Here is a 15,042-nt window from a genome sequence, read left to right as displayed (position 1 = left end):
ATCTCGGTATCAAATACCACTATTAGCACTTCCTCATCAGCTACTTTAGTAGCTCATCAGTGCAGTACATTGACATTTATCTCTCAGCATACCTTGGAAAATTATACTACTTCCATTCCCTCTAATCCCATTTTTATTTAAATAAAAGGAAGATAGCTATTAAAGATGGCACATAAAACCAATGTCTAAGGTGAGGATGTCCAGGAGCTTTGTTTTGATAGTTGTAAATGAAAGATTTTTTTATTTTTTTTTGCTACTAGGATGGCAGAGCTGGCACCTCCTACAGCCCTGCCCTTCAGGGAGATCTAGAACCTGACCAGGGCCAGCAAGACCTCTGGACATCAGCACAATACAGACTACCAGCTCTACCCTGCAGACCATGGCAGAAAGAACAACAATCTCCACATAAAGCAATTTTGAAAACAAAAACTATTATTTTTACAGTGGATATATGAAGAGATGTTTGAATTGGGTAAGAGGGCACAGAATAGATCAGACAGTTATTGAGGGAAAAATTCCTTCAGCTATGCCTTTCTTTTTGTGCAGATGCTAATCACTTTCCGAAGCCCCACATAACTACTGACAGAATGATTGCAACGTGCCCCTTCAAATTTCACCCATCACAGCATTGTGCATGTTGCATGTTTCTTTTGGGGAGACAGGTGTGCTTCTCATCGTCTTTCCACTCCAACATGTTGACATTACACTCAAATTCCTAACCCTAGCATTAACGAATAATTAAACTAAATTCTAATAATCAGCTTACCTCTGAAGATTTATGGTGTTTAGGTTAGACCTCTTTTTTTTTTTTGTAGAGTATGATAATTGTATCTTTAAAAGGATCAAATAAATAACACACTTTCCTCCCATCCGGTCAACTGCTCATTTCCAATTTAGGACTATTCAGTCCTAAGGACAATTTCAGGTTGGGCAGAAAAATGCAGTCATTAAGGTAATAGGAAGACAGCTGCAATCAGGTAGTGCAAATATAAATGCAAACAGCAGCAGACCTAAATAATATTGGAAGACTGTTACTCATGGTATAGAACTTTTTCAGAAAATAAGCTAGAATTTTTAGAAAATGTTCTCTCTACTTTTTGAAGGTAGCTGTAGTCATCTCAAAAGGCAAAAAGAATAAAATAGAAAAAATATTGTTGATTTGTAAAAAGTGGAAATAAGAACACAGGCAGCCTACTCCACTTAGAGCAGGACTTCTCCAACCAGTACACATAGTAAAACAATCTGCTTTTGGATTTGAACCTCTCTCATGGGAATTCACACAGAAAGACCATGGCTCTATCACTTCTACCATCTCCTGTCAACCCAGACTTCACTAAGCACCAGCTTGGAGAAAAAAAAAAAGCCTGGTTAAGTAGAAGTTCTTTTCCACACACTGCACAGTTCCCAGTGGTCCAAGTGGGAAACCATGGACCAGATTCAGCCTGCAAGATGAATTTCTTAGGTTTATTGCTTTTTCTGCTGTGGTCTCAACCTGCAGTAGAGATGGGAAAAAAGGAGAGGACAAGCCAACAACTGCTATATAGCTTTTAGCTATATAACCAGAAAGAAGGGATCATCACTTCATTGACCAAGAAGCTGATAAACCTTTCCCTGAACTGGTCTTCAACCCACAGCACTGAAAACCTAAGCTTTCCTATCTAGTATGCAGACTCTTATATCCAGTGGTAGCACATAAAATGAAAACGTGCTCGGTCAACAGTGAAAGGAAAAGTGGAAAAGACATACAGAATTAGTGCCCTGAACAGGAAGAATGAAAAGATGAAAATTATCTGGACAAGCAAGTAATCAGATAAACAAAACTTATATCTGAGGAATTTCCTGCTTGCTTCTGTGTTCCCAAAGGAACCCAAGGTGGAAGCACAGGATCAAATAGTTTAAAAAATAAAATAAAATAAAAAATACCCCAAAAATCTCCCGTGCAAGCTGTCCTCCTCTACCCATTCTGGACAGACTGCATTCTATATTGAAATTTTGAAATAAAAGAAATAGAGAAATACATCAGTAACACTGATTATTCTCTTATATAGCTATTTTGGAGTATCTTTGCTGTAAAAACACATTTTTGCACTAAAATATTTGATACTAAGGGTCACCAAATGAAGATGGTAGGTGCAGACTCAAGTCGCATTTAAGCTACACAGCTCCTAAGCGAGGGATATTGTTGCTGCAGCCAACAGCTTTTGACTTGAAAAAAAAAAACAAACTACTGGATAAATCCATCAGGGATAACAAACCACTCAAACAGCCCCCAAGCAGTAAACTGCTGAAAGCTCAAAGTACACCTGGGCAAGATACCACTATACACTTGTCTTGTTCTTATTACCTTCACACATACTTGCTTTTGGCCACCAACAGGCATTTTTGTCAGTAAGGCTTTGGTCTGACCGAGTACAGTTCTGTCTTTATGTTTTTAAAGTAATAAGTAGAGCTTGATTGCACAAGCAAAGCACTGTAAGTACAGAGATCCTCAGTAATTACAACTTTCAAATCTGTTCCCTCAGTCAACATTTTGAAATAGACAAGAACGTTTTAAGAGGAAAAATAAGGTATGGTTATTTATCTAAAGTGCTTTTAAAGTGATTTATTTTCTGATTGATTACTGTATAGAATCAGCTGTAAAAAGAGTAAGAACGAACCATATTGTTAAAGATACAATCAGTATCTATAGCAGCACCGTTCAGAATTTCTATTTCAGTAATTTGAACCATGCCCTCACATATACCATTAAATTAAAGCAACTTAGTGAATATAATATAAGAAGCTACTATTTCTGCACTGTAGTTAGCTAGGAAAATAATGAATCATGAACATCAGACTTCTGCTGCTCAGGTTCTGGTGGTTTTCTTTCCGCATCTTTTTAATACATTTAATTAAGTCACAAAGATCTCAATTTCAGATAAACAAATACATCACACCTTTGCTTAAGTATCACTCTGCCTTGCACTACTGAACATCTGCCCCTTTTATATTGTATTCTGGATACTTTTACCCTGATAAATCTGGAAAGGACTAAAGAAGTAAGAGGTATAGCATTTTCACTACATATCTGAAGAAGCACAAAGCAATGAAATGATTACAAGCTAAAAGAGAAGTATGCATACTCTCATAACTGTAACATAATTTAAGGCATCGTTAAAAGTACTACACCTGCATCAATTTGTATGCAGGAATTCAGACTGAGAATTTTGACCACAAGTTTTAAGACTGAAAAAAAAAGTTGTTTCTTGTCTTCCTTGTTTACAGATAAACGATATTCTTTCAAGTTTTTGGAGTTGACATCTTTAAAGTTTTTATCATTGAAACACATTCCTACTCTTCTGTTAGTTAACTTGTATTATTTTATTTACAATACAAAAAAATCCTTCAGAAAGGCAGAACGTTTACCTCAGTAGTTTCTTCTTTTTAGCAGAATCTTCTGGGGTTCTAGAAGCCTTGCTTGACTGTTTCTTAGGAGTTTGTAGAAGGGCCTGTGCAGACTTCAGCCAGTCACTGGCAGGTCTTGTCGGAACTTCCCCCATTATCAACGCCAAACTCGACTGCAGTTTCTTAGAGAATCCTGGATTAGCAGTCTCCATTTCCACTTCTTCCAGGCTGTCATTATCAGATGAATATTCAGATATTTCTGTTGGAGTCATCTAAACAAATAAAAATAAAAAGCTATTTAAACAGAATGCTAAGGAAATAAGCTAATTCACATGGAAAAAATCTTGTTTACTTTCTAGTACAGATTTATGTAGGCAGTTATTTATGTTTCCCAGAAATCCATAAATTAAATGACAATTTATTGATTAATATAACTTGGACAAGTTCACTGTAAATGCATATTTATCTTTTCTAAGCCAGTATGAACTGCTGAATATAAGGACCATCTGGTGAGGGAAAACTGTGATGAACTTTTTTTTTTTTTTAAAAAAACAACTAGATCTTGAGAATTTATCAACAAGATAACTCAATGCCTATCTCTATCTGAAGTCTATCTGAAGTTTCCAAACAGGTGTCAGGATTAAAGCAAATTTTCAGGAAAACAGAAAGAGATTAATGAGGAAAGGGATCACGACTGGCAGGAGAGCTGAAGGAAGCGGAGCTGTCACATCTAGATTCAGGTAACTAGGAAGGTTTGCTCCTCTAGTTCGAGCTGACAAAAGAAACCATAGAAACACAGAATGTCCTGAGTTGAAAGGGATCCACAAGGATCATGGAGTCCAACTCCTGGGTCCCCAAAGGACCACCCCAACATCAGACCATGTGTCTGAGGATGTTGCCCAAACGCTCCTCAAACTCCAGCAGGCTTGGTACCATGACCACTGCCCCAGGGAGCCTGTCCCAGTGCCCGACCACCCTCTGGGTGCAGAACCTTTCCCTAACCCCCAGCCTGACCCTCCCCTGTCCCAGCTCCATGCCGTTCCCTCGGGTCCTGTCGCTGTCCCCAGAGAGCAGAGCTCAGCGCCTGCCCCTCCGCTCCCCTCGTGAGGGAGCTGCAGGCCGCCATGAGGCCTCCCCTCAGCCTGCTCTGCTCGGGGCTGAACAAACCAAGGGACCTCAGCCACTACTCATATGCCTTCCCCTCTAGACCCTCCATCTTTGTAGCCCTCCTTTGGACACTAACAGTTTTATACCTTTCTTATACTGTGGCGGTTTACATATAAACATATGCCTCTATGTGAGACTGAGAAATCATAGCTAGCAAAAAGCATTTAACAATTCTGTTAAAATAAATTTGATTGCTAAAGCTAGTGTTGATGTCTGTCCAGCAGGCCTATGGCTTCCTGGAAAGATTTCAGAAGTGTAGCTCCCAGACTCAGAAGCTATCAGGCCGCATCCATGTAGCTCCACGGGGGATCCCTGGTCAGCCACCAGAGCCATCAGCAAGCAGAGTGGAGCTGAGATTCGTAAAAACTTGCTGGCACTCTTCTCACAGGAATTCACAGGACACACTGAACCAAGAAAGGAAGGATGAGAAGAAAGGGTGCAAAGGCCCCAAAATAAATCTGGAAAGGGAGATTAAAGGCTTAGGAGAGTGCTGACAGGGAAAAATCACCTGCTTTGGCTCAACTTGTCATATTCTCCTGTAGGGCTCCCGCACAGGCAGGGCACGGCAGCAGGTTTGGCACCCTGAGGTAAGCTATGCAGAGTTGTTATGTAAATTATTATCTCTTGACCCAGTATTTCTTAAAGTATTGAATACTAAGGGACATTAAACAAAAATACTTAGAAATTCCATAAAAAATATGGAAATCAGTCAGAGAACCACACAGCCATTTATCCTTGTAGAGCAGTGCAGAAGTGCTGTACAACTGCTTGCTTCTAAATAAGAGAACAGACAACTCATTCAAGTCATATTTTAATGAACCAAGCCGCTTACTGGAAGAGATTTAAATGGCATAACATGGCCTACAAAAATCCAGAAAAGCTGAACTACAAACCATGTTTGCAGTTACTATTCTTGTCCCGTTCTCCCATTGTTATAAGGTGGTTAGCAACTCAAGTGCTGGTGGAGCGAGCACAGGAGCAGTCCTACCATGGGGACGGACTCACACAAAACCCTTCTTTGGAGCAAGTGAGCTCCGTAACTCATCCCTGATCCTTGGAAGAACCAAAACCCAACGGATAACTGCAAAGCATTCGCTTCACATTATCAACGGGGAAACTGGAAAAAAAAGTTTAACTTTGCTCCAGATAATGCTGCTCTGATCACAGAATAAATGAACTTGTTTGACAGCTCTCCACACAGGTTGTCTGACGAATGGCTCAGATAAAGACTTTAAAAGATAAAAGGCAAAAGGGAGGGAAATCACTGCATTCGCTAATGGTGTATGTTATTAATTAGCGTAATCATCTGAAACCAACATTTCCCAACTGTGCACACAAAAAAAATGAATAAAGCTATTGCCAGTTCTTTAAAACATTCTTCACGTAAATGATGAGACACTGTGTTCGTGTCCTAAGAGCTGACCTAAGTATTCTGGAAACTGGAAGGACCTTTTAAAGTTATCCAGAGAAGAATTGCTAAAAGAATGTAATTCATATCAGCCTGTGATTCTTGTTTTAAACACAACAGTCAACATTCGTCCCTTGGCAACAACATTTCTCTGAAAACAAACTCCTTCCACATTGGAAAAGAGCCAGAAATAAAAGATTTCAAATAGTACAAAAGCAGTAACCAAATGTTTCATTCTTAAAACACCACTTCAGTGCCCTCTTTTGCTACAGGAGTGCTTTAATTTTACTCAGATTGCTATGATATCTAGTTTGTCCAAAAAAGGATGCAAACCTGAAGTTCTCCATGCATGCAAAATGCAAATGAGGAAAGCCCTTGGGATGTAATTAAAGTCAAGCACATTATAATCCCACTGACTGTTGTAAGAGTTAAGCGGCTTTCTTAAGTAAGGATTGTCTAATAAATCATTTAATACTTCTGCTAATATTTATTACTGTATGCTTGTTTAGACTTAACTTCCCCAAGGAAACCATACTTTGAGGTTTTTGCTTTTGGATTGTTTGCTTGTTAGTGCTGTTGTGTGTGTGTGTGTGTTTTTTAATTGGTCCATTGGATTTTTTTTTTTTTAAAGAGGAAGCTATAAAAAAAGAGAAGAAAAACAAAGAACAAAAACTAAACTTTCCAATTCCGTACATTATTTAACTTCAGCCGTCATGAGAAACACATCCTGAAGAGGAAAATGATTTCAAAACTTACAAACATGATTTTTCAAGTATGCAGTACACAAGATGGCATGTCTACCAACATTTATGGTGGTAGACAGATGGCCAAAAAAATAGTAAATTAATTCCTTAGGTTCACTTTAAAACAACCATTGATAACTAGTGAACAAACTGTTTATCATTTACAAGTATCCTAAATATCACGAAGCTGAATTTTCAAGAGGTTTTTGTTTGTTTGTTTCAAAATAACGTCATCCCCAGTAGTATCATTACGAGTTTCTGAAGAGCATCATTTGCTTAGCGTCAAATTAAAAGTAGTTGACATTTCCATACTGCTTATTACTCTGAAATGTAGTGGTTTTTGTTATGGTGGCAGAAGGCACACTGCTACCCTCCCCCCAGCTCCCCAACCCAATTTCTCCACCTCACTCCCTTCGTCCAACCCCTGAGCCCAATCTAACCATCTTCATCCTGGCATTTTCCACGGCTGTCTCCCATATAACCTCATCACTCCAGATACTCAGCAGTAGATTGTCCACCAATATTTACTTTTCATTTCCAATTATAACCTCCCCACAACACCCTCGTTTATCTTACGCTAACCACTTTTCCATTTCCAAAGTCTGGGTAGAAAAAAAAAAATGCAGGAGCTGACTTCATACGCTTTCTCACTAAAATGACAACATGGCTCATTTTGTTCACTTTTAGAATAAATGGATTTGCTCTGTGCATGGTTTCCTTTGAAAGGGTTTAACAGCTCCTCTTCCATGGCACTTTATTTTAAATGGAAAAACATGACTTTAGCATAAATGCACAGAATATTGCCATTATTTCCACTAAGATTTGTGTATAAGAAAAAAAAAGTCAGTGACTACTGCAGCTGAGCATCCAGAACCTTAATATATTAAAGGTAAGCATGTTTAAACCAAAATGCATTAACAGATAGCTCTCAAGGTGAATTCATTTATGATGTGTTTTTGACAATACTCACCAGTACATATGGGAATGTACAAACATAGAAATAGATACCAGAATGAGAAACGGCAAAATTTGCCCCCACTACTAACCAGTTAAGACTGCTAAATGTGTGTGTATACATATATGTATACATATATATATATACATACACACATATTTATGATCAATTTAAATAGAAATCAAACAAAAGCACACCCACACACCCCTCAAAGAAATAGTAAAATCCCATCCCAAAGCATTCAATGACAAAACTGATTTCAGTGAAATGAAGATAACCTCCCACCAGTTGCCTGGGTACATTTTGCACCCAGGCAACTGAGTAGCTAACACACTGTTACTTCTGCAACCAACTACCCCCTCCCTCACCTTCAGGAGATTTGCTTCAGCTGTTACTTCATCTTGAAAACCTTGCAAATTCTTTGGGAATGCTTTTACAATCTGCACTTTGCAGCACTAGCCCCAAGATGATCTGAAAAAAATTACCTGTTGACTTTAATAATGACAGAAGCAAGAAATAACTGTATTTGATCACCTTAAAAACACTTGATACATCTTATTATTAAAATAGCAATAAATTAATGAGAATTGTTACATCTCCATTTGAGTTTTCTAGTTTAATTAGAAGCAAGGATGAGTAGTTGAGAGAGTTTCTCACCCACTTTTGTTCTCCTTTCAAGATACACCATTCAGTGAGAATTTTCTGTAGAAAAATTTCAGCACGTACACAATGCTTTTGTATTGGTTAAACACTTTCACTTGTTCAGTCATCTCACAATCATGAAGTGTCATAAATCTTTTTCAATTAGTATGAAGACACTGCAGATAAAACACTCAGTAAACACACAATGATATTCTGAATGAGCCCATCAGCTGAAACTAAGACACTTCAGCATGCTGTAGCATGTTAAAGTTTTTCTTTTTTTTTTTTGTCTGAATCTCTTATTGTCAAAGAATGGCTGTCAAATTGTATGGACACTTAAGTAACTTTTGCAAAACGGAACTCACTCACTCTGTCACTTCCCTCCCTAAAAATAATAAATTTCTTCCCTCCTATTATCTTACTGCATCTTAGCTCAAACAGAAGAATATGGTTTCTCAGATGGCACACTTCAGGAGCCAGGCTTTCTCAGGGTCACAAAGCAAAGCTTTGTCAAAAATGGAAATAGTATTTGAGAGTTTCCAACATTGATCACTGTACTTAAAGAGGAAAATTAGTCTTGTTGCATTCCCTTTCCTATTTGTCCTTTCACGTATCTTTACTTCTAACTTCAGAAGCATTTTCTATCATTTCCTGTTTGCTCTCTCATGGACTTTTTCTCCTCCCCGATTCCCTTATTCTTTGCAAGATTAATCTGCATTTCTCTTAACTGCCTTCTCACAACAGCTCACAAGATGGGTGGAAGCTGGCTGATATTAACAAACACGCACGGTGACATTGTGTGACTATCCTACCACCTCTCATGTCTCTGTCATTTTCCTTTTTGATAAGCAATGCTACATTTGAACTAAACGTTTTCTTTGCTCACAGGCATACAAAGGGATTCAAATGCAGAGAACTTCAGCTGAAGGGAGGTAATAGTTAGGGGCTGCAAGGAGATTTTCTATCTTGCACAGTACTCCCCAAGAAACAAAGCGAGCAGAAAAGCCACTGAATTTGCTACAATGAATATTCACAAGCATAAATCACCAGTGCAGTGTGTCAAAGGCCCAGGCTATGCTAATGAATGCTTGAAGCCAACTCCACCAGAAGCTGCCTTGCAGGTTTAGAGGGAGTAGGATAAAGGTAAAAGAAATGAAGTTTCCCCTTCTTTTAATTAATCAACACAAAATTAATTCAAGCATTGTGCACACAGGTAGTAGAGGATATTATTCACCTCTATAAAGATAAATAAAGATATATAGGATTTAAAGCCTACCATCCTCCCTACAGCTTTATGTTTTCTGAAGCTTTAACTGAAGCATTGAAGTCTAAGCCAAATATTTTCCTATCTTGAGGAACAATTTGGGTTTTGGTAAGCTAGTGACTTTTATTCTACAGAGAGAAAATTCAGATGTACCTTCGTACAAGCAGCTGAACTTTCACGAGTAAAGCTAGGTGTGTGCCACTCTGTGGGTGGGTGACCCCAAGCTTTCTTCTCACAGAAGAACCACAGGAACAGCACAAAAAACACACCAGATTAGGTAGCAGTGCGTGGGCAGAGATAGCTGTATTACAAAAAAGAACAACAATGAGAGACATAAATCACTAATAAGATATTTTTGGACCTACAAGCCCAAACCGACGCAGCAGATTAACTGAAGTTTAGTATCCGGAACAACCACACAGTGTTATTACAGAGGCAGCATGTATTTAAAGTGGATCTCAGATAATGCCTAGTTGTTCAGCTGCGCACAGCATTCCTCCGCAGCACACGCGCTCGCACCATCTGATCTGTCCTAAATATTTCGAAGCGGCGTTGGTCCAGCACCCCAGGAGACGGCTTGGCCTGCTCCCCGCGTGCTGGCATTTCGTGGCCGCCATGACAGGAGGAGCACCAGTAGGGCCCACACCAAGCACCCCGAGCACACCGCTCCGCTCGGGGGCGTCCCCGCGAGAGAGGCCTCGGGTGCCGCCCTCCGCAGCCACCGCTGCTCAGCCCCAGCGGGATCTCCCTTCACACGGACATGGGAATGAGTTTCTGCTATCTCCCACATGCCACCACCCCTAGGCTGGAATGCCGTCGGTATGAGCACACAGAAGATCATTTCTGCCAAGCAGCACAGAAGAATGCTGTATCTACTGGAATATGGAGGAGAAGTGTAGGCAGCAACGCTGTAATTATTCAAAGCAGAATTTGGTCACGGACTGCACCCTCATCTCGCCTTAATGGTGTTTTGAGGCCTTTAAACAAGCACTTAGGACTTCTCCTCTATGACTAATTAAAAAGGATTCATTACAGCCAGCAGCCCAGTGCTTCTTATCACAAAGGAAATTGATTCATGATTATCTCTAGAGGAAGGAGGCCAGCTACTAAATCTTGAGCACCACTGCTAACACTGCTGGGCTTCCCTTTGGAAGAGCTCATGGGGAAGTATTACCCATGTCTGACCCCACTTATTCTGCAAGCTCGGTCCAAAATTACAGCTGCACAAGCTACTGTCTCAAAAGGTTACCCCAAGTACGCACGTGATTCAATCCAAAGCAGAAACACTGATATCTGTTATCAAGCGAAGAGCAAATAGGACCGTTTCCGAGACACTTTCATGAACTGAAAGAGTCAAGAGGTCTTTGATACAGAAATTAGTGGGATGAAATGCCTGCTGCTGAGTCCATCAGTTATTATCCATCAGGCACCACCAGTGCCTAATGAGCTTCCTGCAGGATTTCTGAAACCACAAAAAAGCATGGAGGGCAATGCTGATGGAGTAACTCAGCCTGACACTCTTCAAAACACTAAGAAGCTGAAGCACAGTACCTAAACCAACAAACTGGTGTCTTCTATCTCAAATGTCTTCTAACTCAAATGAAGTAACACTGAAAAAATAAATAACCTGTATCATCATTCAACAGCTCCGATATCTTGGGTGGATCATACTGCCTTGAATTGGAAAATAAGGTGATAATTTGGATTACACACAGTATGTTAGTTTTTTTTTTTTTAAGGGAGATGCATGTTCTTGTCTGATTTGAGCTCTCTCACACAAGCCTGTAGGATTAGCAGGCAGTACCCTACATGCAGCACTAATAGTTTCAGAAACTAATAATAATGACAAAAAATAGAATATGATTTTACACACAAAAAATAAAATAACATGAATACCTTATCTTTGGAAGAATAGCCTCAGGAGGGACATTATTTAAATCATAGCAAAAAAAAAAAAAGCCAAGCAGGGTTTTTATAGCCCTAATGAAAAGATGGCATTTTAACAACTTCTTTTTTTAGGCAGGTAAAAAAAAAAAAGGCAAGGAAGAAGAAAGTGAAGCCATAACTTTTAATCCTGCGCAGAAACCTCAGCTTTTACAAGGCAAACAGGTTTAGCAGGCTGTGCCCCTGGAGATGCATCCACAAGCTGTTCCAGCCTGCCTCTCCCAGAACAGGTTGTTCTGAGGCATGGATCATCCAACCGAAACAGGTGAGGCTGCCTTCTCAACCCAAATACATTTTTATACAAAGCAAGTAAGTAAAACAAGAAGCACTGCATTTGTTTCCACGTGTAATCTTTAGATGTAGAATTAAATGGTGATTCCGAATATAAGACGGAACAAAACTCCTGTCTGCTGGGCACAGGAGCAGGGAAGAGTAACGGGGCATAGTGAGCTACTAAGGTACAAAATGGCCAGGAAGCAGCACCTTACACAACCACAGTTAAGGGATAGAGATTTGTACTTTACTGAGTGTAAGGAAAACCCTGCTGCAATCTTGGCATCCACGCAGTTTGTGCTGCAACTGCACCTCTTAAAAGCATCATTTTAGTAATTTAATTAGGCTTTAGCATTGAAAAAATCCATCTATCACTTCCTAATTTTCTACATTACCACTGATCTCGCCATCAGCCTGTGATTTGAGTAACAGTCAACTTCTAATCGGGCCAATAATGCTGAAAAATCTCCATATAAACAGCCTTCAAGTGCTTTTGCTGCTTTGTCTAATCATTTTCCCATCATACAAGATGATATTCAGTTTCTCCTAGTGAAAATGACTAGCTGTTAAAGCCAATTTGGACCACTTTACACATATTGTCAGCCAACATTAAATGCAACTGAATTGCTGTAACCCTTGCTCTCATTCCTTCCTTTAAAAAAAAAAAAGGTGGTGGTGGTAGGGGGGACGCGACTTCACGTGTTGCTTCTTGCAAACTACTCAGGGACAGAACCAGGTCTCTTCATATGCAACTGTGTATTATCCCACGCAGTTGAGCTCTCATCTTGATAAGGATCCTCCAGATGATAGAGACCCAGGTTTTCAAATATAAATACCTGACTGATAGGACATGCAGATAATTACATCATTTCACACAGAAGCCTCAGCATAACTTCATGCGCTGAAGTTTGGACACAAAAGAAAATTTTAATCAATTATAATACCACTTAAACAGGGTTTAGTTCTTGACACAGAAATAGGTACTTTCATGTTTCCAAGGAACAGATGTTATCGCATGGTGTGATAACCTACTTTCACATTCTTGTTTATAGTTATTCACTTAGTTTCATTTATTAAAGTTGGTGGATTCAGGCCCTGAAACCTCAGCTACATTGTCTCTATTTAAGGTGATGCTATGGTAATCATCTAGGTTAAAGCTTGGATGTAAGAAGGAGTCAACTAAAAGGTATGATTAAAAGCCAAATTATTATTTATGAGATAAATCCTAAAACAACTAGACTAAGCACCTGCAGGATTCAGTGCAAACTGTTAAGGGAGGAATTGCAGCTCCATCTTCAAGAAGCTTTTTTGTTTTGACCCAGTCTAAAGAGAGAACAAACACTTACAATGAGAGTTAATGCCTTCTACTAGACAAACAGATATAATTGTGGGGGGAAACAAGCTTTCAGCTGTAAACCCTTCTGTAGGTCCCAGTCCTAAACATTTGTCAGGTTTTTCAAATAGACCAAATTTGGTCCAAATAGACCAAATAAGCTAAATAAATTAAACCTTTCCTTACAATGTTATTTCTCTCTCTTATATCCTTAGCTTATACAGTTATGAATAATAACCCTTCAAGCTTTTTTTTTCCCCCACTCTCTTTTTATGAGATGCATCTTTTCTTCATTATTGTGAGAAAACACCCCTCACAAAAATGTGACTGCTTAGACCTAAAAGGGAATGGGCAATGACTTTAAACCCATCTTTAATATTAAGTATTCTTATTCAAAAAGTTGGTGATGCATGCAAATACCTTACTTGTGAGATGAAAGGAAGCAATTCCATGAGAACTAACTGTAAGAGATTGCACATAGGTATTTAATGAAGTACAAAGTATGCACACAGGCCTCTCATCTTTGCTTCATCTGCCTCCAGTTTCCTGTGAAACCCCTTAGGAAAGTGCTCATCAAAAAAGTAGAAAAAAAGAAAACGAGAGAAAGAGGAAGCACAACTGATATGGTGTTGTATAACATACAATTGCAATACAAGCATCATTTCTGCAATACTGCTCAGCACTTGAGTTTCCACAGAGGTATGTTATACATGTCCTGAAATTCAGCTGCAGCAGTGCCGGTACTCACAGCTGCAGCACCGGCAGCTCAAGAGGCACTGGGCTGCAGGGCAGCGCGTTACGTTCATTTTCTTCTACTCCCACCCACTCCACATTCTTCTCACTTGACTGTGCTCCCCTTTGCACCATTTACTGCTTCACAGTGCCTGTGGTACTACCTCCAAAGCCTAAAATAGTTTCTTCCTCCTTCTTTATTTCTAACTTCTTCCAGCCCTTCCTCTCCAGAAGTTCTTCCACAGCCTACCTTTTCTGGAACGTTGTTCTACATTTTTTCCCTGTCAAAACTGTTTTAAACAGCCAACGTTTCAGGGCAAGAAATGTCTTACCATGTGTGAAAGGCTGTGTTAGCAATAACATTACCTGTACGCATACAAAAGCACCACCTTCATCTAACCTGGTTTGTAACGATGACAATGTAAATATGCATACAGACTGAAAAAACAAAAGACCTGCTTAATTTTTTTTTTCCAAGGAAAGCAAAGAACCCCCAAACAAAAAAACTAGCTAAAAGAATACGTTACACGTTCACTGTTGAAACTGATTGTCTGGAGGAAAAACAAAGAAAAAGGAATCCAGCACTAAGCTTACAGCTATTCTTTTAGATCATATGCTTAATCTTTGGAGGAGCAGCAAGAAAAGAAGTTAACCATCAATTGGGTCAAGCACCATAACTAAAAACTGTAACAGTGTGGTTGTAAATATAGATGGTATCAAAAGAGTCAGAGGCACTAACTGCTGCAATACTGTCTGAAGTTTAACATTTAGTTGGACCAATTGCACAAATACGAACACAGTACTTCCAAAGATTTCAAACTACAGACCAGTTAAAACAACTGAGATCTAAATTAGAATAGCACAACTGTGTGTTGTAATGTGTTACATCGCATATGTATTAGTGACATGATTGCCGTAGTATGTGTATAACACATTACAAGACACATGGAGACAATCACAGATACTTAAAACTTTTATTTGTAAGCAAGCACATCAGATAAATGCACCTAGTAAAACACTTGAAATATCATAACAAGGCAGTAATCTAAACTTCGTCCTTAAACAATTAAAACCCGAGTTGCCTGCAAGTCTCTAAGAACTGGCTAGCAACTGGCATGCACAAATTGCAAAGAAAAGAGCCTTGAAATACAAACCCCAGCAATTTGTACCACGTAATTCCTTATAAGGATTCTAAAG

At 39.2% G+C, this 15,042-nt stretch overlaps 1 protein-coding gene across 6 annotated transcripts in view; it reads right to left on the bottom strand.

The window, feature by feature from the left end:
* Positions 1–15,042, bottom strand: part of SPIDR (scaffold protein involved in DNA repair) — a 203,068-nt gene that overhangs the window by 145,154 nt on the left and 42,872 nt on the right. For all 6 annotated transcript variants that reach the window (XR_010829669.1, XM_066992950.1, XM_066992951.1 and 3 more), the window contains one exon: positions 3,406–3,656. Coding sequence is in view for 5 of the 6 variants with exons in the window: in XM_066992950.1 (XP_066849051.1) it covers positions 3,406–3,656 (251 nt within the window). In the remaining variant the exon portion in view is untranslated. The remainder of the gene's footprint in view (positions 1–3,405; positions 3,657–15,042) is intronic.

This window comes from Anser cygnoides, chromosome 2 (genome assembly GCF_040182565.1).
Source record: "Anser cygnoides isolate HZ-2024a breed goose chromosome 2, Taihu_goose_T2T_genome, whole genome shotgun sequence".
NCBI lineage: Eukaryota > Metazoa > Chordata > Aves > Anseriformes > Anatidae > Anser > Anser cygnoides.
This window is presented reverse-complemented; position numbering and strand designations above follow the sequence as displayed.